Here is a 24,380-nt window from a genome sequence, read left to right on the forward strand (position 1 = left end):
AAAAAACGACCATGTATAGTAAGGCATTTTTGGCCGAAAAAATGACCATGTTCAGTAAGGTGTTTTTACACAGTATGTCAGTATATCAGCGTCCAATGAAAAGACTGATCAAGAAATGTGCATCTCTTTAATTTCATACATAAACTCGCACACGCACTTACACACTCCTTGGAGCCAAGATGGCATACGTTAACCCTTAAATTACAATACATAAATAAGTTGTTTGCATATAAACACTCACCGGTGTACACGTTCCAAACTGGTGAGAGGCCTCAAAATGACCAACAGTTTGTTGCCTTTTAACTATTTTCGTACATTTTTCTCACCTGCAATCTTTGCATAACCAAGCAGGAGTAAATCCTCGTGTAGCTGCATTCTATTTACAATGACAAAAGAAAAAAATTGGGGCTTTTTTTTTTTTACATTCATGTGCCATCGAAGCAATGATAAAAACAGGAAATTTCGCGAATTACCAGTTAGACCAGTGAGGGGGGGGGGGGAAACCTACAGCTCACTGTGCACTTAAAACAAACACCTTCAAATCCTCACTATAGCGTATATACAGAGTATTGTTTTTTTTGTTCAATGGGTTGTTAAATTTCAAACAACACTTTGAGATTACATTAAAAAACTGAAGCAGCTCCTTTTGAGAAAGGGGTTTTCACCGTCACATCACTAATACTGTTCTCAGTTCTCACCTGCTTTACAGTGCGAGAATAAAACAAATCATAGTGCCATTCATTAAAACAAACAAAAACAATGTTGCTTGATCAACCAGCTTTGAAAGCTGTAAAAAAAAAAAAATTGTGTGTGTGTTTGGGGGGGTGCGACATCCCACAAACAATGTAAGGAACATTTTTGCAGCTGTTTGTAGTTATTGGACGTTTCAGTAAACAATACAAGGGACACCCCCCCCCCCTCCCACTTTTAAGTCCATTGAGAAGCGAGCAATTAATTGAAGTTGATGGCTTTTCTGTCAACGTTTCTGTTGGGAGCCTCCAGTTATTCTTCATCGGCGCTCTTAAACATGAGGATGGAGTTGTAGATCTTCAGGGCAGGACCCAGCTTGATGGACAGGATCTTGACGATGTCCGATTGGGTGAGCAGCAGAAAGGCCTCGCCATCTATTTGCTGGAGGCAACAAAAATAAATAGATTTCACCACTAAAACGTCAAATCTAAATCGCTCCATGTATTAAAAGCTGTCGAGACAGTTACCGTACCTCCGTTTTAAATGTAGCTGCATGTTCTTTACACCCCGGAAGTCCTTTTACAAAACTGGCCACCTGGTGGAAAAACAATTAAAACGTGAGCCCTTTTCACACTTCCTGGAAATGTCAGCTGAGTCATGACCGCATCCACATCCCGACTAAATGCTCACTTCAACCTCTGAAAATATTAAACGACGGCCCCAGTATTTGGGGTTTTATGGACGTTACGCTTTTATATTCCATGGGAACTCTTGAGTGAAAAAAAACGTCACTTAATGTCCGAAAACTATAATCAGTTATCACCCAAATTTAAGTGCACATCTGTACGCATACCCACAAAATATGAAAACAATTCCCTCAATATTTGGGATTTTATGGACGTTAAGTGTTTCCCTCTTTATAGAGAAAGCAGAATGTCCATTAAATACCGGAGTGATTGCTCTGATATCCACAGAAGTCGAAATGGGCGTAAATAGGGATGCTCACATCTATTTCGGTGATGATTGATTCTAGTTCGCTGACAATAAATGACTCTGCTTTTTCACACTGACGTAACTGCGTTTTCGACTGTCTCAAGGGTTGATAAATTGCTGCCCTGAGAAGTAGTATCAGAACTGTAACAGCAGTTTAAACACTCTGCGTCGAAGCTTACAAAATAGGAAAACCCCGTAGAAACTATCGCTCTACATCTCAGATTTTCGCATTGGACAGTTAGGTAACGTTATATAACAGATGAACGATGAATCGGAAAATACCAAAGGAAGACACTGTAGAGTCATGATCATATCAATCGTAAGAGTGCATGCTGAATGCCTGACCTCCTCGGTGCTCCATCCCGCCACCCTCTTGGCGGTGAGCCCCAAAACCTCGGGCAGCAACTGACAGTGTTTGTCCCAGCATAGCGCCACCCGGTGGGGTGGAGCGGCAGAGATGCCAGGGGAGAACACTGACTCGTGAAGGGCTTGCTGGAGGGAAATGGAGTCCGAGGTGGCTGTGCAGGGAGACAATATTAGACACTTTAGTGACACGGTGGTTTTCAGTGTTGGAATAAACGCACAGTTTATTCAAAAAGCACCCGCAGTCCTACAATTTGAACAATAGTTTCAAAATGCACGGGAAAAACATTGAAACATGTCACCATGCAAGATGTCAAGATACTAAAAAAAAAGGGATCAACTTTTTCATGACACTTCCAAGATGTTTCAGAATTTTTAGCTAGCGGATTGTTCTGTCAAGGAGGCCATGTTTTCAGTGAAAGGGTTAACTTCTTCAAAAGTTGACAAACGCCTTCTGAGCATAATCGTACCTTTGGACTTGAGGAATTGTATTGTGTTTACGTCTTCATATCGAGTCGTACTTTCCACACAAATTACCTTTGCATTATTCTTTCAACATCAAAAGGTTAACACTCGGGTGCTTTATTGTTTTTACATCTGAATGTGAACAGTGGTTAGGTTTTTTTTTCATGTGCATGACAGTAATTAAGTACAAATATGTATAAAATGAGACCTGTACATTTTTTATTTCACACTAACATTCATATTAAATTTGTTTTGTCACACGACTTATACATTTTCCCTAGAGTTAATTCAGGGTTTTACGACAGCAACAATTTGGTCCTGGAACGGATTATTTCGATTCCCCTTACTTCCTATGGATCATTTTTTGCGAACAAATTGTGCTCTACACAGTGAAAAAGTACACACACCTTTACCATTGCCAGGCTCTTCTTTCACGTAGTGCATTTTGAAATATTTGGGAAGAGGAGCAGTCCTGAAAAGAACAATGTTAGAGCTTAGAATTCATTTTGTGTGATGTGACTTTTTTTTTTTTTTTTAAATAAACCTTTTGAGTTTGGTTCCATTCTGGTTCTGCTCACTAGCACCTCTTAGTGCCTCTGGCTGGCTACTGCGACCTGACAGCTCCAACTCCACCTCAGGTGGTTTCCTAGCAACAGAGACAACTGACTCTCAGGTCAATTCTGCAGCAATGTGATTCCCGTCAAACGCAGAGAGGAGCTCTCTTGGGGCGGACCTGGAGTGGGCGTCATCGGTTGCCTCGAGCCGGTCCGGGGCAGAGGCGATTTGCGCGGCGGGAGCCGCGTTGGGCTCGGGGCGTCGCCCGCGGGGGAGGGCGCCGCCGAGCGTGAGGGGTCGCTCGCCGCTAAGACGGTCTGGGAGCAAGCTCTCTTTGTTCAGATTCATTTCCGAGTAGGGACAGCTCACCTGACTGCACATCGCGCATTTGATTCGGACCCCAAATCATCGACTATGACATGTCCTGGCATGAATAAGGTGATTAAAAATGTTGAAAAATGGAACAGGACTGACGTGTAATGTGTCCCATAACGAGGTCCTCTGATGTGGCCGACTCCGTTGCATCCTGGGGTGGGACATCCCTGTCCTGGAGGACTCACATCGTTCGTGCCTAATAGGACACATAAAGACATTTGGAGAGACGGTTACAGAAAAAAACGTTTTTTTCTCTGTCGACGGCAAGTGGCAGTTTGGTGTGAGACACAACAGAGGTGCTGCAGAGGTTTCCGAGAGGCTAAAAGCAGCCATTAGCAAATGAGCGCCGAGTCATCTACTCAAATTAAAACCCTGCGGATGTCCTAAATTGTGTCAGGCTACCTCAGGGACAACTTGTTAAGGGGAGTAACAAGGGTCTCACTGTTCGGGTGCTGCAAAGTGTGTCCAGTTTTGTGACACCAGCCCACAGGGTGCAGGTCGGGGCAGTCCGTCTCCACCCAGAAATCGTACTCTGGATTCCAGCCGTCGAAATGAATCTAAAAGGTGGTTGATGGCGGTTTAGTGAGGAGCCAAAGTGCGGGGCGAAAGTTGACGGACAGTTTGTACCTTGAGCCGGTGGTCTTCCGTGTCCGCCACGGTGGCGACACGGATGAGCATCGGGTTCCTCCTGTCCACGGCTTCGACCTTCATCCCCACCTGAAAACCATGTGGAGGTCTCTGCAAGAAACCATACTGTTACATGTTTGCGACACACTCAATCCCCACAATTCCCCCCCCTTGAAAATTTTATTAACCATTTGAAGGGATTTTTCTCCTTTCGCTTCGAGAAATATCAATAGAAAGGACATCATTCAAAACAGGTTTTGCTTTTTTTTTTGTTTGTTTTATACAAACCTACTGGGATGTTGTTACTTGATTTCTTTTAGATTATTTTTTAAATTGTAAAGTAAACCTCATTACCACTGGGGCTCTTTCAATCGCTCTGATCAACAAACTAACAAAACACGGAACATAGAAGCACATTCTTGGCACACCGGTAGCCTCAACTGATATCGTCACTCGACCGCCAGAGTGATATAACACACACACACACACACACACACCACACACAATCACACACGGACGACATTATTGTAAGGCAGAATGTGCGCCTGGCTTTTCTTGTCTAATTCGCATCGAAAATCAAAGTCATGTTAAAATAAATAAATGAATAAAAAGCGATAAGCATCCCAAAAGGGTTTGGGGAAATTCACTAAATTAGCAACAGTGGCTGTCTTAAACTCGAATGAATAGAAAATCTGCATTCCTCGACCAGCTCGATGCATATAAAACATTTATGTGAGAGAGAGTGAGAGAGAGAAACATACCGGTTTGAAAGCCCGAGCAGGAGCAGCCTGTGTGCTCGTCTCTTCCAGATATTTCTCCCAGGAGAAACTCTTTGGTTGCTTATATTCTGGTGAGAGCAAAAAAAAACAGGTGAGCTCAATGATGTTGCTGTTAACTACGAAGAGTACATACAGCCAGTGACCGCAGCATGCGTTCCCAACGTTTCTACCTTGCTACGGGTTAAAGGAAACTACTCATCATCACCACAAAATTAGGTACACCTCAACAATCCAATTACCCGAAGAGCTGTATCAAAAGTTGTCTGCCTTTTCGCTGCGTCAAACAGAGCTTCCAAACATTTTTGCACCTCTCATTGTGATGTGAGTGCAGTTCTCGACCACTGAAAACTACAACCGCATCATAAATACATTGTTCACGTGGCAAAGGCGGAATTTTTGATACATTCTTGTATTGGATCGTGTTCCAAATGCAAGTGAGTGGAACAAAAGCCAAAAATAATTGAAGTGAGTGAGTGAGCGAGTGTTTATTTGGTAAATGGGTATATTTCAGGGGCAAAGACATGTTTCTTCTCTTCAAAATATTCCCTATTTTAAATTTTTTACACCAGGGTCTTTTGTTGCTTCTTCAAACCTGTCCACGGATATGAATATAATTGAAAAATGGGGAATGGGGAGGGGAGACAATGAAAAATACTAATATTAATAAATAACATTTTAGCCTTTTTGACACTTTTTGGTGTCAATTCCAACCAAATGATACCCATTTAAGAAATAGCGATGAAAAAAAAAAAAGTACTCAAAATGTGGACAGATTAGTCATCATTTTGGCCTTAACGATAAAATCAACATGTTAAAAGCAAGGCAGCAGGCAATGTTTTGAATCTACATATTAGTGAGGCCTTACAGAACAGCAACGTCGGTGATACTGACCCACATGTGTCTTGGTCTGTGTCTTACCAGCTGGAGTGGTCAGAGTCAGCTCGGCCTCCTCGCAGTAGCCTACTGGGTGGATGTATGGGCTGCTAGCGTCACACCTTCGTACAGGACATGGAACAGGTTGACTCATGGAATGCAACATTATTTAAATTTAAAAAAAGGGGGGTATTTTATGATTTTTTATGAAGCCTTCTCATTAGTGAAAGGAATGTTGAGAGGAGTCAAGTGACGCATTCAAGTGCGCTCAGTTTGTTCGAGAAACGAAATTCGGTTGTCATCCGAGGCATAAAAAGCTAGAAATTTTTGGTCGAAAACCGATTTGGTCGAGAACAGAGACGTTCGAAAACCGGGGTTCGATTGTGTGTGTGTATATATATATATATATATATATATATATTTTTTTTTTTTTTAAATACAAATTCAAGATATTTTACAAAAACGCACTTATTAAAAACAGAAAAAAGTTAATAACATTTCAACAGATAAGCATACTTTTTTTTTTTAATTGTACGGCGTACTATCACGACAGTCACACATCGACTACGAAGCGAACTAAATTTCCGCCAGCACTGATTGGACAAGCAATGTCATGTGATCATCCGCAGCCAGTGATGGCCAAGCGGGCGTGTCATTAACTAATTGACATGTTTAAGGTGGAAAAAAACCTTAAAGGTGACATTTGTTCTAGCTGTGAATTTCTAAATTAACTTTGTTATTATCATGGTTATTATTATTAAATGTTTACGTATTGGACACATTACTGTGTGTACGTGTGCCTGAACAAAGCAACCGCACTGTCACCACGTCTCGACGCCGGGGCGGGCTCACCAGTAATCATACGTGTCGTCCCAGTTATCAAAGTGAATGAGAAGTCTGTTGTCCACCACAGCTGCGATGGTTGCCACGCAGATCAGCGACGGGTTCTTCCTGTCGACCGCTTCCAGCTTCATGCCCGCTCGAAATCCGGAGGGAGTCACGGACTGAAAAGGGGATACATTGACGGCGCAGTCGGAATGAAAGGAGCCGGTGGATGACCCTCAGATGCTGACGGCGCGTGACACTGACGGTGTTGAGACTCTTGAAGAGGTGCTTGGGTGCCAGCTGCCCTCGGCAGTTCTTCACGTACATGCTCCAGTTGAACTCGCCATCCTTACAACCTACGTGACGAACGGATACGGGGTAAGAAAGCAACAACTTGCATGTGGAAGTCCGCGTGTGTGTGTGTAACTACCTTTGGGCAACAATAATTTGTGTCCATTTTTCTCACACCAGCCTGCCGGTTTCAAATCCCACGAGTCTGCGTTGGCCCAAAAGTCATAGCACTCTGGGTAGCCGTCAAAGTGAAGCCTCACTCGATAGCCTTGGATCTGTTGTTACAGTAGAGTTCATGCTTAATGTTAAACAGGGTGACGCCACATTCAGTTGAATGCTCCGTAAATCTTTGTAAGTTTCAAATGGCAACTCTGACAAAGGTGACATGTTTTGACGTGAGTCGAGAGTGTCTGGTTTTTATTTTGAAGTCATCACTTCACGGCAAAGAAGAGAACGCAGAAGAAGCATTGTGATTTTACGTTAAAGGGCATCAGGCATCCATGTTTTGCCAGTAACGCCACTCATGAGGTTTCTTATGTACTGGAGACATTTATAGCCTAAATCTAAAGCTAAAATTCATCTGTTCATTCTATTTTTGCAAGATTTTTTTTCTCTTGAAAACTCCTCTCTCTTGTTAAGTTAAACAAATACAAATGGACAAAGTGCAATCCCGTTAAATGTTCTGCCTTTAATATCTATATATATACTGTATATCCAGTATATATATTTTTTTTAAATAATAGGACAATTAATTTAATTGGTTATCGATTTTTTCTTTTCCTGACAAATATCGTGGGTGGCATCGGCCTAAAAAATCCTCATCAGCCAGCTCCTAGTAATTACCTACCCATGTGCTGTGGCAAATGTGTGTGAGGAATTGTAGGTCGGTTGGGTCAGAGTAAATGATCCAATTTCCCATAATTGTTCCGAAATGCATTTACAAATAACAAATAATGTGTCTTTCTTCATCTAGTATCAAACGGCGTATTTGACAGTGACAAGCAGAAGAGTGAAATCCTCCTTCCACTAGATGGCAGAAAGTAGAATTGACCAGTGAAACTTCAGTTATCGTTCATCTACAGCGTAACATAATAAAGGCTTCCTGTTCAACAAAGCGGCCTTTGATTTTAAACCGAGTCACTAAATGGAGACAAAACGATTCTTATTTTCGGGTCCTACACTTCTTGTGACTTATGCGTTTGCCATGACACTTTTTTTTCCAATGTAAAAGATATGCTTTGGCTCAATTACATTTGAGGAAACATTTCCTCAAATAAACGTCAGCCTTACCTCCGCCACGGTGAGCACACAGAAGAGAGACGGGTGACATGGGTCCAGCCCTTCCAGCTTCATGCCCACCTTAAAACTGTTCCGGCTTTGAGGAACCGACTGGTACTACAAGACCAAAGCAGACAGTTGGTCACGGGCTTTTAAGGAGGTGAAGATATTTTGCTTCTTGAGATAATGAAGGAGTGGCACCTCTTTGAACAGTTTGACAGGAGCAGCGATCGCCCGCTCCTCCTCCAGGTAGGCCGGCCAGCTCCATGCCCGCTTCTTGTTCAGCGGGGCTGTGGCTAGGCGGCGGAGTGAGGAAATAAATAGAAATGATTGGTGGTGGCAGTAGATGACCACAATTTATCCCACAAATTAGGTTCTAGTATTTCTCATGCATTCACATACGCTAGTGAATGGAAGCACAAAAACTGTTGTTTTGTTTTGTTTTTATGGCCCGCCGAATGTCAAGAGTAAAATGGTCTTAAAGTAAACTTTATTGATGATTTGTCAAATTTAAACATGCTTTTTTTAAAATGATGCATTTATTATACTGAGGCTGCACGGTGTCCATATGGTCAGTAACTTCGAATCATGTTCTCCCCTTTCCATCCCATATTCCAAAAATATTCACTGTAGTTTCAGTGAAGACAATCTAAAGAGACCTTTGGTGTGAATGTGAGTGTGGAGGGCTGTTAGAAGTGTTCACTATTAAAAGAGAAACCTGCTTTGCAATGTTTTAATGCCGAATAATTGTTTTCGAATGTATATTGTGTTGAATTTTGGTCGCACGACATTTCCGGGCTTTTTAAGAATGTACAGACACTCCCTCATCAGCACAGTTTATCGTGTCAACACGCAAAACGTACCAAGTTTGGCCATTTTGGCTGCTCTCCTGCCTTTGGTAGTCTTGGATTTCTCCTGACAAAATAGAAAATAAAAAAATTGGTTGATATCACTCGTAGTGGGGTAACTTTGCAATGTGGATGTTTCCTACTTCTGGTTCCTCTTGGTTGTCTTCCTCCTCATCGCCAGAATCCATATAGATTTTTCTCTTTTTTCGCACACGTTTACCTAAGGTCTCACTTTCGGCAGCTTGGCCGTCCCGGGGCTCCCCAGGAGATGACCTGGACAGGAAAAAAAAAAAACCTCTTGCTGGAAACAAATGCAATTCGCAGCGGACAAAAAGCATAAAGTGAGAATATCACTTGTACCGTCCACTTGTGGGCTGGGCACAATTGGGGCTACAGAACTTTCCCTGTAGGAGGGCATCCCGAGCAACGTGACCACCGCAGGTTCGGCATTGAGTAAGGTCCCCGTTTGGACCAACTTCCACACTTGGACCAACTTCCACTTTGGGGCTTTCTAAAGTGGGCGTCTCCTCCAAAGATAAGACAACAGGAGCAGGGGCTGCAGGAAAGAACGGTACCTTAAACAGTGTTGGATTGAGCCGAGGCCGAAGAGCCCACAAGTGAGGTGTGGATGTATAAATAATGTAACAGGAGCGCCATGTCAAGATGAAATGATGGTGATGTGATGGATCTATTGCGAAATACATGAATGAGTTAATGTGTTAACTCCTAGGAATAGGTAGTTGATCTAATTTGAATTTGGAATCGATTTAAATTGTAATATCCAAATAAAACGCTAGGGTGCGCCAGACCTAATTCAAATTTAGGACACGGTCCACACAACCGTTTAACAAATTCTTCTAAAATTAAAACTTAACCATTAGATTTTTGTATCATTTAATTGCTGTGGTAATTTTTACATTTTGATGGTTGTCACCTCAATACACTTTATCTTATTTGATTGATGATTAGCGTTTGAATTATTGGTGCGCTGTTAAATCTTTTAAAAATGTTAATTAATTTTATTCTTGTCACCCTTATTATTTGATGACACACTCAGTCTCTCTTACATGGAAGAACAGCTGCGCACATGACGTCGGTTGTTGCTATTACAAAATCCAAGTAGTTACTCTGGCTCTTTGTATCAAATTATAAACAAGTACTTACGGTCTTACCAAAGACAGTAAAAGTTTTAACAAACGCACCAGATCGAAGAGGGAGCTACCGTAAAAAGGAAGCGGCATGACGTTCGCCTTATTTCTTAAGGTTACTCACTAAGGGTGGATGAAAGGGCTTAAAACAGGACTGACGTCTTCAAGGCTATCGTAAACCTAGATGGTAAACCATGGTACCTTTCACTTGAGACGATACCGGCTGAATATTATTAGCCACCGTGGGCGCTGTTTTTGTCTGCGATTGACCCTCTGGTGGAGGAGTGGGACTGTGAGATGGCACCGGGTCCAATCCATCCTTTTTTGGCGTCGACTGCTGCCCTTTAAATTCTACGTCTGTCACAATCTCAAGTGTGCCAAACTCTGTCATGCGGAACTGAAGAACACAAGGAACAAAAATTAGATTGATCACTGAAATTATTGACCTGAAGATGACATTAAGTTCAGATGACAACCATTCTATTAACAAAATGTCACAAATTAAATACAGCAAGCAAACACCAATCTTGAAAAATATATGGCTCATACACCCCAAGAGCACTGTTAAACCGACTTCTCATCAGATGAACAGTGAGTGTGCCATTCCCAAAAGTAAAACAAAAACAGCATTTTTATTCAAAGCAATAACAGAGTGGGGCATCCTCCAGTCAATCACAGGGCAATTACAGACAAACAAACACTCGCACCAAACTCCACACAAAGAGACCAAAGTCAAGATTCAAAACCCTGAACCGCAGAACTGTTGAGGCAGACGCGATAACCACTAGGTCACCATGTAAACTCAAAAACGAATTTGCTGTACCCTGATGTCACTGCCTGGCAATGTGGCAATGCCATCCTTCCAGTCCAGAGCGCCCATCATGTCAAAGTCAGCACCTTGCGAGGGGCCGTCACTGGGTGGAGTGTCAGCCATTCCGGATCCTTAAAAATTCCTGCAAAACAAGACTATCATAAATAAAGTGGGGGGAAAACAAAGAGCCAGATTATACAGAATTATTTATCGGTCTCACTTTTACTATTGCCTTTTTTTTAGCCATTGAACGCATAGTCAGCGACCCGACGGGCTTCCGATGCATACGCTACTTGCAAATGTAAACAGCGATTTGCAACATCACCGCTTGATGGCGACTGTGTGCTGGCTCGCATGATCCACCATGCACTTGGATTCCACACAAAACACTCACTAATAAGATTCTTTTTGCTGGCCAAATAGCGGGGAAATGTGTTGACAAAGCGGCTCATTAGGGCCAAACAACCTCCCGTTGAATGGCAACCACAAGAAAACATGTCCCGATTTAGAGTTAACCACATAAATTCATCTTTTCCTCGTTTTAACAGTATCTCTTAAAGACGTTCCTTTGCCTTCCGCTAAACAAGCGACGGCTCTGTTTATTTATCAGTTTCCACAAGAACGCCACTTTCTACGCCGACTGGTCCAAGTTGTGATCGTTTTGATCCGATATCTATTGCGATATAACGTTTTAGTCCTGACGCAGGGTCAACGGTGGGAATAAGATGTTTTTGTGCAGTTTAAGGGCCTCAACCTGGAGAAAAGTAACGAACGAAGGCGGGCCAATGCGTATGTGTTAAGTTTCACTTAGTACACGGCTGATTGCATTGTTTTAATTCCTGCCATAAATAAAAGTGGAGGCAAGAGCGCCCCGTGATTAGCATTCGTCTTGGTACAAAATGGCGGAGTATTGGGGGGTGGGAAGAGGCCAACCAACACGTTTTAAACTATGTAAATTACTCAAGTTACGCCACGAAACAATATACACGAGTCCTGCCGGGGCATCGAACAAGGGTTGACGCTCGACATGTAATTTCCCGGCGGCTTGTTTTCTGTCGTCTCTCTTATTTTCTGCACTTTGTTGTCACGGAATGTCAGCCCCAGCTCGGCTAGCTTAGCCCTGACACAAAGCTAACTGTCAGCTAGCTCCGCTCTGACTAGCATTAGCATCGGGATTGGATGCAGCCAGCAAAGGGCAAGCCGTAATAAATAAGTTTCCCGGTTAATAACAATAGCAAAAAGACGTTAGCGCTATTTCTCACATCAGTATTTAGATTGATAATAACGCCGCGTAACTGTCACCACCTTCGACATTGTTGACTGATTAAATTCTTCAATAGAAACTTGAAAAACGATTTATTCTCACCGTTTCAAACCGGGGTGGGGGGAAAATACCGCAAACTGACGCCGCGTGCTGAAACGAGAACGGAATTTATTTAAACAAACCGTCCCTAACTTACAATAAATTACTATTAGTGAACCTATTGTGTTTTTCAACAAAAATGTGGAACTCACCTCGTTTCTCTTTTAACTCTTATTTTGAGCTGAGGAGGCTGCGCATGCGTGGAAGATGCGCTGCCTGACAAGTTTGTGTTCGAAGAAAAAAAAGTTCACTTTACGATCGGTGGTCAATGCAACACACGCGCGCATACACACGCTTTGAACCGGCTGTGACACAGCCCAATGAGGAGTCACTTTCACCGGTGTCGTTCAACACGAGCAACCGTTCGACCCTAGCGAGCTCATCGCGGTTGCATGTTCTCATTGTCTGCCGTTAACAATAAAAACACTACAATCCATCATACACTCAACACTACATCTACCGATACCATTATTTTTTACTCCACGTAACATTCATTTTATACTTATCGCACGGCAGTTCATTGAAATACGACCGAACGCTCACATGCTATATTCCTCGGATTTGATGTGTTATTTAGCTACGGGTGGACAACACACACGCAGTTGTGTGGATGTATGTGCCACGCAGATGGAAATGCGCATTTCTTTTTCCAAAATGGAAAAAAAAAGTCAAACAAAACAACAACGGCACATAGCGTCTAATTCTTACGCAACGCGTCGGTCTCGTAACGTAACCAGAGTACAGCTATAGCTTTCATCGAGGGTTCAAGTACGTCTCAAAACAAACGAATTCAACCGCGTGGACGGTTTGCTTCAGCGTCTTTAGTTGGACATGTTTCAACCACCCCAAGTATCCCCGTTTAACCTGCCTGATCGTCCATAATGGCTGCAGATCTCTACGACGCGCTTTAGCTCGTATGCAGCGATTTGTTTGCCTGCTGAAAAACACGCGTTGTTGTGTTTATTCGGTGCATTCTGCGGCTGAAACAAATGATTTTTGCGAACAAAGGCTCTTGCTGCTTTTTTTCTGGGGTGAGGTGAGTTCATTTTAGTGCAGCGAAGAGAAGCGGGCGGCTCACGCTCGGTCGTGTGCCACTTTGGCCTCTAGATGGCGTCAGAAGACCGTGGAAGAGCATCGAGGAGTGGTGCGGATTAGCGGGGGTTGCAGCATTGCAATCCTTAACAAGCCTCACCTCACGCATTATCGTTCTGTCACGAAGACACAATGAGATGGCATTCAAAAGCAAAGCGGTCGACTCGAAGGTAAAACCGCTAAAAGAACTCTCAATGTTGACATTTCAGCCTGTTCCATGCATTTGAAATGGCAACGACGCTATATCGTGATCCAAATAGTAAATACTAGCATGTGGCGCGTTCCAGTTTGACAAAGAAAGTAGTCCGGCTCCACCCACACTTGCATTGCCATCTCATTGAATCCAATGCATAGTAGTGCTTTGGTCTGTTTGATTGACTGCCATTGTAGAGAGCATCATACTGATAGCTGTTTTATATTTTTGTCATCCCGTTTAGCAATAGCTACTTGAGAGAAATTATTATATAATGCATAATGTATTTTAGGGAAGCACAGTAACTGAAGTGTAGTGTTTAGCAATCTTTATTCAGCCAATGCGCGTATTATGTATAAAATAAAAAAATCAAGTGGCATGTTACCAAACAAAAATCTAACAAAAAGTGTATACACTGAAATAATAATGATCCTATTGTATCAATTTATTCACAAACGTACTTATTTGGAAATCTGGGTCTGTTTAGTTGAACCTTCAAGCTATTATTCTTTTATTTAAACGGCAACAGGTTGGATACAGGATTCGTACCTTGTGCCATCTAGTGGAAGAGCATGTAATTGTTGTACTTGTCACTATACGTCACCAGTATTGATAGTTGAGCAAATATACAGAACTGCTAAACCAATAATGATCTTCGGACCTTTTATTTTAAATTGGATAATCTTCACTGCACACTTGTGGGAATCGAACATGCATTTTAGGGCAGGGCAAGCGTGTGGTTAATTTGTCATTCTAATTCTGAATTACATTTTAAATTCAATAAGTTTAATTTAATTTGTATTTTTTCCCCCTACTAATTACAATGCCTCAAATTCAGATCACACTGCTTTGTGTTTGTATGTCACACAGACCTACATCACACACTTGCAGCAACGCTCGGAGAGATGTCAGCGTGAAACGTTTATGCAGAACTGCACCTCTTGAGCTGAGAGGATCGCAAGCATCAGTCTAAGTTTTAAATGAGAGATTCCCATATAATGGCATTTGTTTTGAATAGATTCATACAAGTGTTTATAAAGTAGAACTGTTATATTTCCCGAAAGGCCATTTAATACAGATGTATATTATCGATGAAAGCTCACAACCAGAAAGTATATTTCTAAACTTGCATGGTGTTTGGAGCACCGTGGTCAACTGATTAGCATATCCACCTCACAGTTCAAAGGTCGTGGTTTCGTAGTCATGCTCCTGCTTTCCTGTGAGAATCTTAAGAATAAAGATTTGTTGCATCTTGAGGGGTTTTTTTTGTTTTCCTTGAGAAATACTGTACAATATGGCCTCCCCAGGACTTTATAACAACTGAAATGGTCCCTGGTACAAAATGGTTGATTTACAACACCACAGCGGAAAATCAACAAAACAATATGCTGGCACAATAATTTGTTTAGAATTGATCTTATGAAGCTAAACTGTGCTGATACTTTTTCCTTCATGTGATTAAATGATGATCGTAAATGGCATGGCCTGTGAAGAGTCCCCAACATGTTGGGAGCTTCAGCGCAGATGACTCACTTGTAGTAAACACCCACAACTCCCAATCGGGAGGTGCTTAAGAAAATATCCTCCTCGCGTTGTCTACCATGGGAATGATGTAAAAATTGCAAGATGATATTACCATCTCTGTCTCTGCCCGCCAGAACGTATTCCTCAATCTGCTGCTCTGCCTGCTCGCCTTCTACTCTCTGTTTTACATGATCGGCAGTGTTTGTTTCGGTGCCTTCAGGTGAGAAACCCTTGCCCACATTCACCCTAAAGACACGTGTCCAATAAATAACAGTACAATCAAAAGCACTCACGTACACTATCACGTGAATGATACGTGTTTTGATGTTATTCCCAACTATAATGAGCGGCACCAACTTGATTCGCCGTCAAAGTAAAAAGCCCACAATTGCATTGTAGCCCGTCCATCCGTCCACATGATTTTTACGACGGATTTCAGTTCCTTCGACGACGACGTAACCCAAACCTTTACGTAATTCGGAACAGGCCATCACTCATATCTAAAAATACTTTGCTCTCCAATGACCAACATCATGGCCAAAAATCTAATACAGTGTTTATGATAAACAAGATTTTATTCTTCACTTCCATGCACCCTGTAACCTGATAACATGGCAAGCTGTCCACTGTAGCAACTGTTGTCCCTGAAAGGGTTTAACCCACCAAGCCAATGTAACGTGTAGCGTTTGCTCATTCATGATCCACCTACAGTGCTTAAATATTAGCGGGAAAAAAATGTACTTAAATAATTCATAGAGTAGTACTCAAAAGTTAAATACAACTGAACTGCACTCAAAATATGTTCTTGTACTTGAAAAGTAAAACCTACTGCACTGGGGACAAGGGGGACACAACAGGCTGTTTGCAAAGAAACTAATTTGAGCATCGTTCATTTCCAAAAATGACCTAATCACAGAAAATATTCGTATGACAAACACTTCTCCACCATAGATATAAACAAATGAAATGAAAAACTGCAAGTACAGAAGTAACTGGGATTGCCTTCTTGTGCTACATGACGACGCAAATTAGCTAATTGCGTGCCATTTTTTAAACTTCAAAATGTCATAATTGCAGTACACCTTTGAATGAAAAGCATTTCTACGTCATAAATGTTAAATTAAAACTAGGAAGTACGTCAGTAACTGAGTGTGCTTGTTCTTTTGCCATGTGCCTTTTGTAACTTTAAAATGTCAACGGGACCACGATGGGACCCAAGATGAGGTCCCCCTTGCGTTATTTAGTCAGACTGAACTCACTAAATGCCTTTCACTCCTGATTTTCTTTGGTTTACTTTTTACATCTCTTTCGGTTTTCAACCCAACGCAGGTTGGATTATTTTGACGGACGTATCCCTTTCGACTTCAAAACCAAGCCGCAGGATTCCATCTCTAAATACTTGGGTGAGCGCACCCTAAGGCAGCTAGCCAGCATGATACCCAACAAACCAGATTGTCAACTCTGACGGACTTGTCTTTATTTACTACGTGCCAGTCAACCTGCTGTCCTTGGAGCTCACTTACTTCTGCAGTGGCTTGGTGTTTGCCGCTGTGGTGAAGAGGAGAGTGTGGGACTATGCTCTCACTGTCACCTGTCTTCACATCGTCATCACCAGCCTTGGTGAGTGGTGTAGTATTAAGCTATTAATCACGAGGGTGAAAATGCTCTTTAGATTGTGCAGCCGACTTGTGTGTATATATATTTGATGTATCTTTCAGTAATGCTGGAGTTTCCCGTGGCATGGCAGTGGTGGGTGGCCTTAGGTGAGACCAACTGCCGAGTCTGTCCAAACCTAAATGTACAACGTGCATGGATGAGATTTTCCTTTTGTTTGTTCTTCCACAGGTGGCGGCTTGTTTCTGATGATCTGCAATGGTCAGCTGATTGCTTACTTTGCCTGTCAAGATGACTAAAGCTATGTTATGTTACGTTCAACGTTACGTGTGGAATATCAGAAAGGTTCGCTTTGGTCAGTGGCGTTACTAACACGATGGGATCTCATCGTTTCGACAGTACTGTGCAGATGTCATTGACTAACAACAGATTGGTTGTTTCAGCAGTCCTGGCGACCAGTTCAGTGTATGTTACCCCGCCTCTCTCCGATAGGCTGCAGCTCACTTGTGATCTGAATGAAGGCAAACACTATTTTCAGTGAAATAGTGTATATAATTAGCTTCATTTTTGGAATGCACAAGCTAATTTATTGTTCATGACAAACATATGGATGGTGTTCGTATGGTTGTGAGGGGTGGACCGTCTCTCTCTTGCCATCCACAAGGAGATGTTTCTGTATTTTAATTTAATTGTGATGCACATTGTACAGCATGGGTACCCAAACTTTTTCCTGTGAGGGCCACATAACTTTTCCCTTCTCTGATGGGGGGCCGGTGTCAATTTTTAACATCAACGATCGTAGGGGAGCTTAAAAAATGTATTGTTTCCCAGAAAGCCACACATAACCAAATAACCCTTTCCAGGTTCTTTACAGAAAAAAAGTCAGGAAACAAATAATGACACTATTAATGAAATAAATAATAACTAAATAACCCTCTTCGAGTTCTTCACAGAAAAAAATGGAAATAAATAATAACTAAACAACTCTCTCTCTTTATAGCCCCTTGAAATCCACAAAAAAAGAGCTTTGCCATCTACGAGAACGCCACCTATCTTGTCTTGTTTATAAATGATAGCGTCTCGTTCACGTGTTCTATTAATTGATCTGAGACACAACTAAAACACTGAAACATTCTATGGTGTGTAAATAACGTTGTGACCTTGATTTCAATCCTATTTGCGTCATGGGTCATTTTGCCCCGAAGACCGTCTTTGTACTTTTTTTTGTACAACTTCCATGGAAATGTGAATAAAAACAACATTTCAATTTTTCTGCAGTTGGGGACAATCTAGGAAAAGTCATAAAATTTCAAGTTAAAAAAATGATCATTTAGGGGGATTTTGGGGCATTTTTAACACAGTGACGGTTGACCCGAGGACAACAGGAGGGTTAGAGGGCCGGGTCAAATGTGCCATGTTGGCCGTTGTTTGGGGACCCGTGTTGTACAGTATTGGCTTCTGTATTTTGGAAAACTGTGAATGTAACAACAGAATGGGAATGATGCAATGTGTACTTATATATTTAGAAAGAATTAAATGTGTCAAAGCTAAATCTTCTGACATTTCATTCTACTCCCGTTGAAGTATTTGGACAATTAGAGGAGGCTTAAATTTTTTTTTTTAATTTTGTCTTCACACACCACCACAACGTAATCAAAATAAAGCAATTCAAATATGACTGCAGTGTAGGTTTTGAGCTTTAATTGTAGAGGTTTCACAAGAACACGACATTTAACATTTAGGAACTACAGCCACGTTAAGTTCAGCCTCGTAAATACCTAGACACTTGACACAACTGTGCAGACATGTTTAACTATCAAATGTTATACTTGGATGGAAATTCTTTGAAGTCAGTAAGTGCTTGAAGTGTGGAGCACAGACATACTACCTGACCTAACGATATGGTTGTCGCCATTTGGTAAATCAGAACACATCATGATAGAGGCCTTCATTTTTTTTAAAATATCATCCACACCCATTGAAACACACACAGTAGCCATTCATTTTCTACAGAACTTATCCTCTTCAAGGTTACAGGTGAGCTGGAGCCTATCCCAGTTTACCGCACCTTGGAATGGTCAATCACAAAGCGCGCAGAGTGAGATAAAATCCATTTAAATTCACATTCAGGCGAGTGAACCACTAGACCATCAGTATGAAAAATAAATACTTTGTACAACGGTTGCTCCATCCGCTTGATGAATCCAGCTCATGTGGCGTTCATGTAGGAGAATCCTACAAAGGTTTCGCTAATCCCGCCATCTTGGCACCTGTCATTTATGGAGACAGGCACGGGCTGTAGCGTGAACTCAGGGTCGATGTAGCTGATGTCGCAAGGACTCCTCTGTGAAAAGCGACAGGACACTCAAGATCGCAATGTAGTGTATTTAAAAACATCTGGTTGTAAAATTACCACATTGGGGGTGAATGGAGGCGGGACTTTCTTCGCCAGTAGGTCATCCCAATTGATGGACGTGAAGAACGGATGTTCCTGCAGCTCCACCTGGGTAGACGAGAGGTTGATCTCATTGTGGCTACGTGTATTTATAAAGTCTAGCTGTCTTCTGCTTGAGCTCTTACTATGTCACGGCTTTCCCCCAAGCGTCTGGAGATCTTCCTTTCCAGTAAACCCGCTAAGAGCGAGCAGGCCGCCTCAGATATTCCACTCCGCAGGTGAAGAGGTGCATGGAGTATCTTCTCAAACATCTCTGTTTTACTGTTGCTGTAAAATGGAGGCTGACAAAGCAAACGGTATTAATAACAATAATAATAATATTTATTATTATTATTATTATTATTATTAAAAGCTGATGTGATCAAGAAAATACAAGGGCAGATTTGGAATCAGCACAAAATTCATTTCGAACAATTTACTTGCATGTCTGATTAAAAAAATGTATACATTTGCAATGCATACACCAGTGATACGTACATTCTATCATTGATAGTTCCACCCGCAAACCTTGGAGAGTTTTTGAGGACAGGAAAGCCCTCAAAAAGGCAGGTACATATTGGGATACAGTAATAATAAGAAAAAAAATACATTTGCATTGTAAGAGGTTGTTGTTTAATAAAAACTGCACTCACCAGCCCATGCAGCATCTCGAAAAGCACGCAGCCGAGTCCCCACCAGTCCACTGCGGGACTGTACATGTGACCCTGCAGCACCTCTGGAGCGAGGTACTCCGGAGTTCCGCAGAACGTATGCATGAGCCCACCTACGGCCACCCCTTCTTTACAAAGTCCAAAGTCGGTCAGCTTCACATGTCCCTCGCTGTCTAGTAAAATGTTCTCCGGTTTGAGGTCTCTGACACACAAACACATGCAAAGGTAAATGCTTCACCGAAGAGCATGTACTGGGAAAAAAAAATTGGGGCAGTAAATTAGGTAAACCAGAACAGGATAACGCGATCCGATATTAAAATTCGGTCTTTAAAGAGTTAACAATGTTTAATTTTGATTGAATGACCATTTTTGTCAAACTTTCTGATTTATTATGTGCCACCAGAAGGCATTTCGTAACATGATAACATCTTGTAGCAGTATGAAGCATTCCGGTGGAATTCAGAGCCAGCGAAAACGCGAAGCAAGATGTTACTAAGGTTACCTGTACACAATGTCTAAGGAGTGAAGGTAGCCCAGCGCCAAGGCCATCTCTGCAGCGTAAAAAGCAGCCCTGCTTTCAGGAAATGAACGCTCTCTCTGGAGGTGATAGAAAAGCTGAAAGTGACAAAATGAATCAATGATTATTGAGTACTTGGAAAAACAACTGAGAATGTTGCATTACGTTTACCTCGCCTCCATTAACATAGTCCACAACAAAGTAGAGCATGTTTGGTGTCTGGAAAGAGTAGTGGAGTCCCACCAAGAAGGGATGTTGCACCCCTTTAAGCAGAACGCTCCTCTCAACCATCACATGCTGCTGCTGCAAAAACGGTAGTTATAGTGTGAGATAGAGAGATAGGAGGGCAGGTAAATAGTTAAGTCGGAAGAGCAGAGATGGGCGACTGGCAGCCCCTTGATTTTTTTAAAAACAAAAACATTTTGAAAAATAAATTTATTTGGGGAAAATTATTTTTGTAGCTCCCAAAAACTAAAAAAAAAATCACTGATAAATATTCCCTAAAATTGTTTCAGAAATCACGGAGGGTAAATAGGGAAATAAAATTATGGAAAAACGAGGGGAAGAAAATAGCTAAGAATAATATTGGAGAAAATAAATATCCAAAACTATTGCCAAAGTGCAGCAACTTTTTTCAATTTCAAGTTTTCAATTGAAATATGGCTTAGTTGCACGTAAACTGAGTCTTATACTTCGCAAAACTACAGCAGGTCGAATATTTTTTGTTGCTTTGAAATGATATGCAGGGCAAAGTACCTCAATAATATTAATATTCTGTTCTTGTGTTATATTAGTTGATATTTTATACATGTATTGGGAAATGTATCAAAATAAAAGGAGACCAAGATCCTTTCAAAACTTGTGCAACTCAATTGGGTGTTTCTTTTTATTTATCTTTTAGAGTGGGAAAGTGAAAATAAACAAAAAGTGCAAGTGTGCACATACATTCAATACTGTGGACGCTGTGGATGTGGCTACAGTATGTTCAGAAGTGACCAGTCACATTCAAACTCACGTTAAATGGGAGTCAACAAACAGCTGTCACTTTTTAAAGTGCCTTTGGTTCACCCCTAATAAAGCAGTGTGTCCACCTTTTATATCTACTGTAGGTATGCAAGTAGGTAGTTTACCTCTTTCCTCATAACAACTGTCTGTTTGTGTAACACTTTCACAGCAAAGTAGCCTCCAAGTTTTCTGTGTCTGGCCAGCAGCACCTGATTCAAAAGGATCGAGCGATGACACAAAACAAAAAGCGACACATACAACAAAAAAGAAAGAATTTAAAAAAGCCTACCTTTCCAAAACTCCCTTTGCCAATAACTTTGAGGTAATCAAAATCAGATGGTTTCATCCTAAAGGACACAAACGAAGATGATGGGTTTTTAAAAAATGTTTTTGTCTTTCTATAACACCACAATGGGAAATAATTACATCCAAAACATATGCATAAAATACAAAAATAGAAACACATATTGATGGCAAGAAAAAAAAATGTATGTAGAAAAACCGTGATCCAAAGCATACCACACCATCTGTCAAACATGGAGGAAGCTGTGTTATTACATGGGCGTTGAATAGCTACTAATGGAGCAACAATTGTTTTCATTTGACACTTCAAAATTATGAACGGCGCTCGATGTAAGAATACGCAATCATTCACTGTTCTCACTGTATTTAAAAAAAAATATTTATGGCCTATTTTCCCATGGAAATATTTACTTTAAATGACCATATGACTGTGTTCAAATAGGTTAATGATTGACTAGGAACAGAACACCATCAGAAACCAAAGAGCCCCTGTTTATGACTATACTGTACTCACATTTATTCTAATGGCACAAAACTGATGGAATGGCTCAATCATGACACAAAACATACGCATGAAGGACTCGTCTGTCAGAAAGATTTTTTTTTTGTCAACCTACAGTCATTTGTGGAATTATGGTCATGACCATTACCATGCATCTGTTTCTAGCAATGTGGTTTTATTCTGTGTTTTTGCCAGCAAATTAGTTCCATAACACTGGGACTATGAGCTGTGACTATTTCCCCTAGCCTTAACTTCTGCGGCTTAAATGATGTAGTGGTTTATTTGCGGACTTTCACAATTCACTGGACCGTCACGCTCTCAGCTTCTCTATAACTCACCAAAATCGTGTTGGCTGTTCAGATAGTTTCTCATGGGCTCCATCCGAACATGTACTGCTCATGTTTTAAAATCAAATTCATACACATTGTAAAATTCAGACCTGCTCAAGAGAACAGCCTGCATTACATTTCCACTTGGGTTTATTTTCGACAGTATGGTTGGTCGTTTTTGTTTTCTTCTGTTCTGTATTTGTACAAACTATGTATAATACAGTAAGTGTCGCTTGAAACCAGTGACTTATCAGTGACACTTTTTTGTAATCTATTGGGTGTGGCTTACGGTATACCATATACTCATATGCTCACCGACCACATTTTATATTCCATCTATTCTTGACCTTCAGTGAAAAACATATACTCACAAGGAGGATTGAGACCTCGGTGAACCCTGATGAGACAGAAAATAAAAAGAAAATAAAAGGTTAAGTAGTCAGATCCTGTTTAGTTTTCTGTCAATAGACTGCTCTTTCTTTCTTTTTAAGTGTCATTCAAATCTCACCGCATTATCTCTGTCGTCCATCTTTGCCCTCGTTTTGCTCCATAGGTGACGGATCTTTCTAGTCTCCTGACTTCAAGGGAGGGGACAGTGCAATGAGAAGTGTCATAATGTTTTCCAACATGTACAGTATTTTAACTGTGACTTACTCCTGACGAAGTGGTTGATAAGGGCCGAGTTTGTGTAATAAGTGCCTGAAGAGAGCTTTTCTCCCCTTCAGCAGAGCTGAAAGACAGTCGTGAGGAAGGTTAGTTACAAAACCATTTACAGTAGTACTATGCAGCCTAGTGCCCTCTGTCATACAAAATTCAACACACAAAATATGCAAAGAGAGGGCTTTAAACAACATTAGGTTCAGTGGATGAGCGCTTCATGGAATACTTTACCTTTATAATGACTAATAGTAGGATTAGTTTGAATTGAAGTTGAATTTTTACCATTGACACTTTCTAATATAGTGAAGTTATTTTGCTTCCTAATAAAACGAGGCAAGTGTAATGAAGGTCAGCAGACAAGGTTCACGTTTTATGCGACGTTTTAATAAGAACGTGGCATAATAATAGCCTATTATGACAGCAAGTGAAAGTGCAAGACAGAAGAGCGCATCACTTGTGCCATTTGGTCAAGTAATTTGAAACGATCCCATTTCCATTGTACCGTCGAAGACTCAAAATCAAAATTCCCGTTTCTAATAGGATTTTAATATGCTAAAAGCAGCATTCATTCAGTTATTAATATCATGAACGTTTCCAGACATATTGTTAGCATCTTTGTATGACGTCCTGAATCATTCGTGCACTCGAAATGACGTCGGTCTTGCAAATTAAAAGTACTGTAACCGCCTTACCTGAGAATAATGACACAAGCCTCCTCACTTTGGCGTAGGTCATCGCCCCGTCGTGAGTCAAAGTCATGTGGATGAAACAACTAACAGCTGTATAAAATAAATTAAGAAGGGACGGGAGATATAATGTTCGGGGCTGGTCTCAAAGTCATCTGAGCTTCTTTGACAGACCTCGACCCAAATGAACGGCTGTGGTGCGTTCACTGACCATCGGAATTTGTAGAGGTCATGAGAAAAGGCCACATTTTGAGTGAGGTCGGTGAGTGAACATATTTTGATTGGAAGATGCTGTATAATATAAATGTCATCTAAATTATTTGTTTAATATACTTAATTTTATTATCATCATCCGTATCATCATATCATATCATCATCAAAATTGCATTGTATGGGTACTTAAATGCAGCCTCCAGTGTAAAAGGTAACGTGTTAAGATGATATTTTGTTCTCCTTTTACCATTACAGTGTGGTAAATAAGAAAAAAGGCCGGGAGCAAGACAAAAATGTTACTTCCTTTTCACAAAGTGACATTAATTCAAAAGAAAAATTCTATGTGGCCGTTA

At 41.2% G+C, this 24,380-nt stretch overlaps 3 protein-coding genes across 4 annotated transcripts; 1 reads left to right on the forward strand and 2 right to left on the reverse strand.

Annotated features, from left to right (window-relative positions):
- Positions 1-112: 112 nt before the first annotated feature.
- Positions 113-12,793, reverse strand: l3mbtl1b (L3MBTL histone methyl-lysine binding protein 1b). Of its 2 annotated transcripts, none has more exons than XM_052065821.1 (22): positions 12,437-12,793; positions 10,934-11,076; positions 10,312-10,507; positions 9,323-9,518; positions 9,106-9,235; positions 8,978-9,029; positions 8,316-8,410; positions 8,127-8,231; positions 6,976-7,111; positions 6,810-6,901; positions 6,573-6,724; positions 5,766-5,842; positions 4,830-4,915; positions 4,069-4,179; positions 3,884-3,998; positions 3,541-3,637; positions 3,245-3,439; positions 3,056-3,157; positions 2,919-2,983; positions 2,029-2,201; positions 1,223-1,285; positions 113-1,131 (listed from the first exon to the last, which is right to left on the reverse strand). In XM_052065821.1, the coding sequence occupies exons 2-22, from the start codon at positions 11,042-11,044 to the stop codon at positions 1,003-1,005; spliced, it is 2,478 nt and encodes an 825-aa protein (XP_051921781.1). In that variant the 5' UTR covers positions 11,045-11,076; positions 12,437-12,793; the 3' UTR covers positions 113-1,002. The 2 variants fall into 2 exon arrangements, with proteins under 2 accessions (XP_051921781.1, XP_051921780.1); XM_052065820.1 differs by having other exon boundaries at positions 5,739-5,842.
- Positions 12,794-13,145: 352 nt separating this feature from the next.
- Positions 13,146-17,494, forward strand: LOC127600931 (transmembrane protein 244-like). The gene is made up of 6 exons (XM_052065854.1): positions 13,146-13,546; positions 15,228-15,313; positions 16,423-16,496; positions 16,588-16,713; positions 16,812-16,856; positions 16,939-17,494. Exons 1-6 carry the CDS (start codon positions 13,514-13,516, stop codon positions 17,004-17,006), a joined length of 432 nt encoding a protein of 143 aa, XP_051921814.1. The 5' UTR covers positions 13,146-13,513; the 3' UTR covers positions 17,007-17,494.
- Positions 17,495-18,386: 892 nt separating this feature from the next.
- sgk2b (serum/glucocorticoid regulated kinase 2b) lies at positions 18,387-24,071 on the reverse strand. The gene is made up of 12 exons (XM_052065833.1): positions 23,821-24,071; positions 23,123-23,198; positions 22,977-23,046; positions 22,840-22,865; positions 21,624-21,681; positions 21,460-21,543; positions 20,501-20,632; positions 20,315-20,427; positions 19,795-20,014; positions 19,288-19,443; positions 19,121-19,210; positions 18,387-19,051 (listed from the first exon to the last, which is right to left on the reverse strand). The coding sequence occupies exons 1-12, from the start codon at positions 23,885-23,887 to the stop codon at positions 18,917-18,919; spliced, it is 1,227 nt and encodes a 408-aa protein (XP_051921793.1). The 5' UTR covers positions 23,888-24,071; the 3' UTR covers positions 18,387-18,916.
- Positions 24,072-24,380: the final 309 nt, after the last annotated feature.

This window comes from Hippocampus zosterae, chromosome 5, assembly GCF_025434085.1.
Source record: "Hippocampus zosterae strain Florida chromosome 5, ASM2543408v3, whole genome shotgun sequence".
NCBI lineage: Eukaryota > Metazoa > Chordata > Actinopteri > Syngnathiformes > Syngnathidae > Hippocampus > Hippocampus zosterae.

Coding starts and splice junctions, on each gene's coding strand:
- sgk2b (XM_052065833.1), bottom strand. CDS start 23,887: ATGACTTTGACTCACGACGGGGCGATGACCTACGCCAAAGTGAGGAGG. Junction 20,633..21,459: donor CAGTTGTTATGAGGAAAGAG/GTAAACTACCTA, acceptor CCGTTTTTGCAG/CAGCAGCATGTGATGGTTGA. Junction 19,211..19,287: donor TGGGGGAAAGCCGTGACATA/GTAAGAGCTCAA, acceptor TCGTCTACCCAG/GTGGAGCTGCAGGAACATCC.
- LOC127600931 (XM_052065854.1), top strand. CDS start 13,514: ATGGCATTCAAAAGCAAAGCGGTCGACTCGAAG. Junction 15,314..16,422: donor GTTTGTTTCGGTGCCTTCAG/GTGAGAAACCCT, acceptor AACCCAACGCAG/GTTGGATTATTTTGACGGAC. Junction 16,857..16,938: donor GCAGTGGTGGGTGGCCTTAG/GTGAGACCAACT, acceptor GTTCTTCCACAG/GTGGCGGCTTGTTTCTGATG.
- l3mbtl1b (XM_052065820.1), bottom strand. CDS start 11,044: ATGGCTGACACTCCACCCAGTGACGGCCCCTCGCAAGGTGCTGACTTT. Junction 9,519..10,311: donor GGTATCGTCTCAAGTGAAAG/GTACCATGGTTT, acceptor TCTTTCCTGCAG/CCCCTGCTCCTGTTGTCTTA. Junction 3,158..3,244: donor ACCGATGACGCCCACTCCAG/GTCCGCCCCAAG, acceptor CTCTGTTGCTAG/GAAACCACCTGAGGTGGAGT.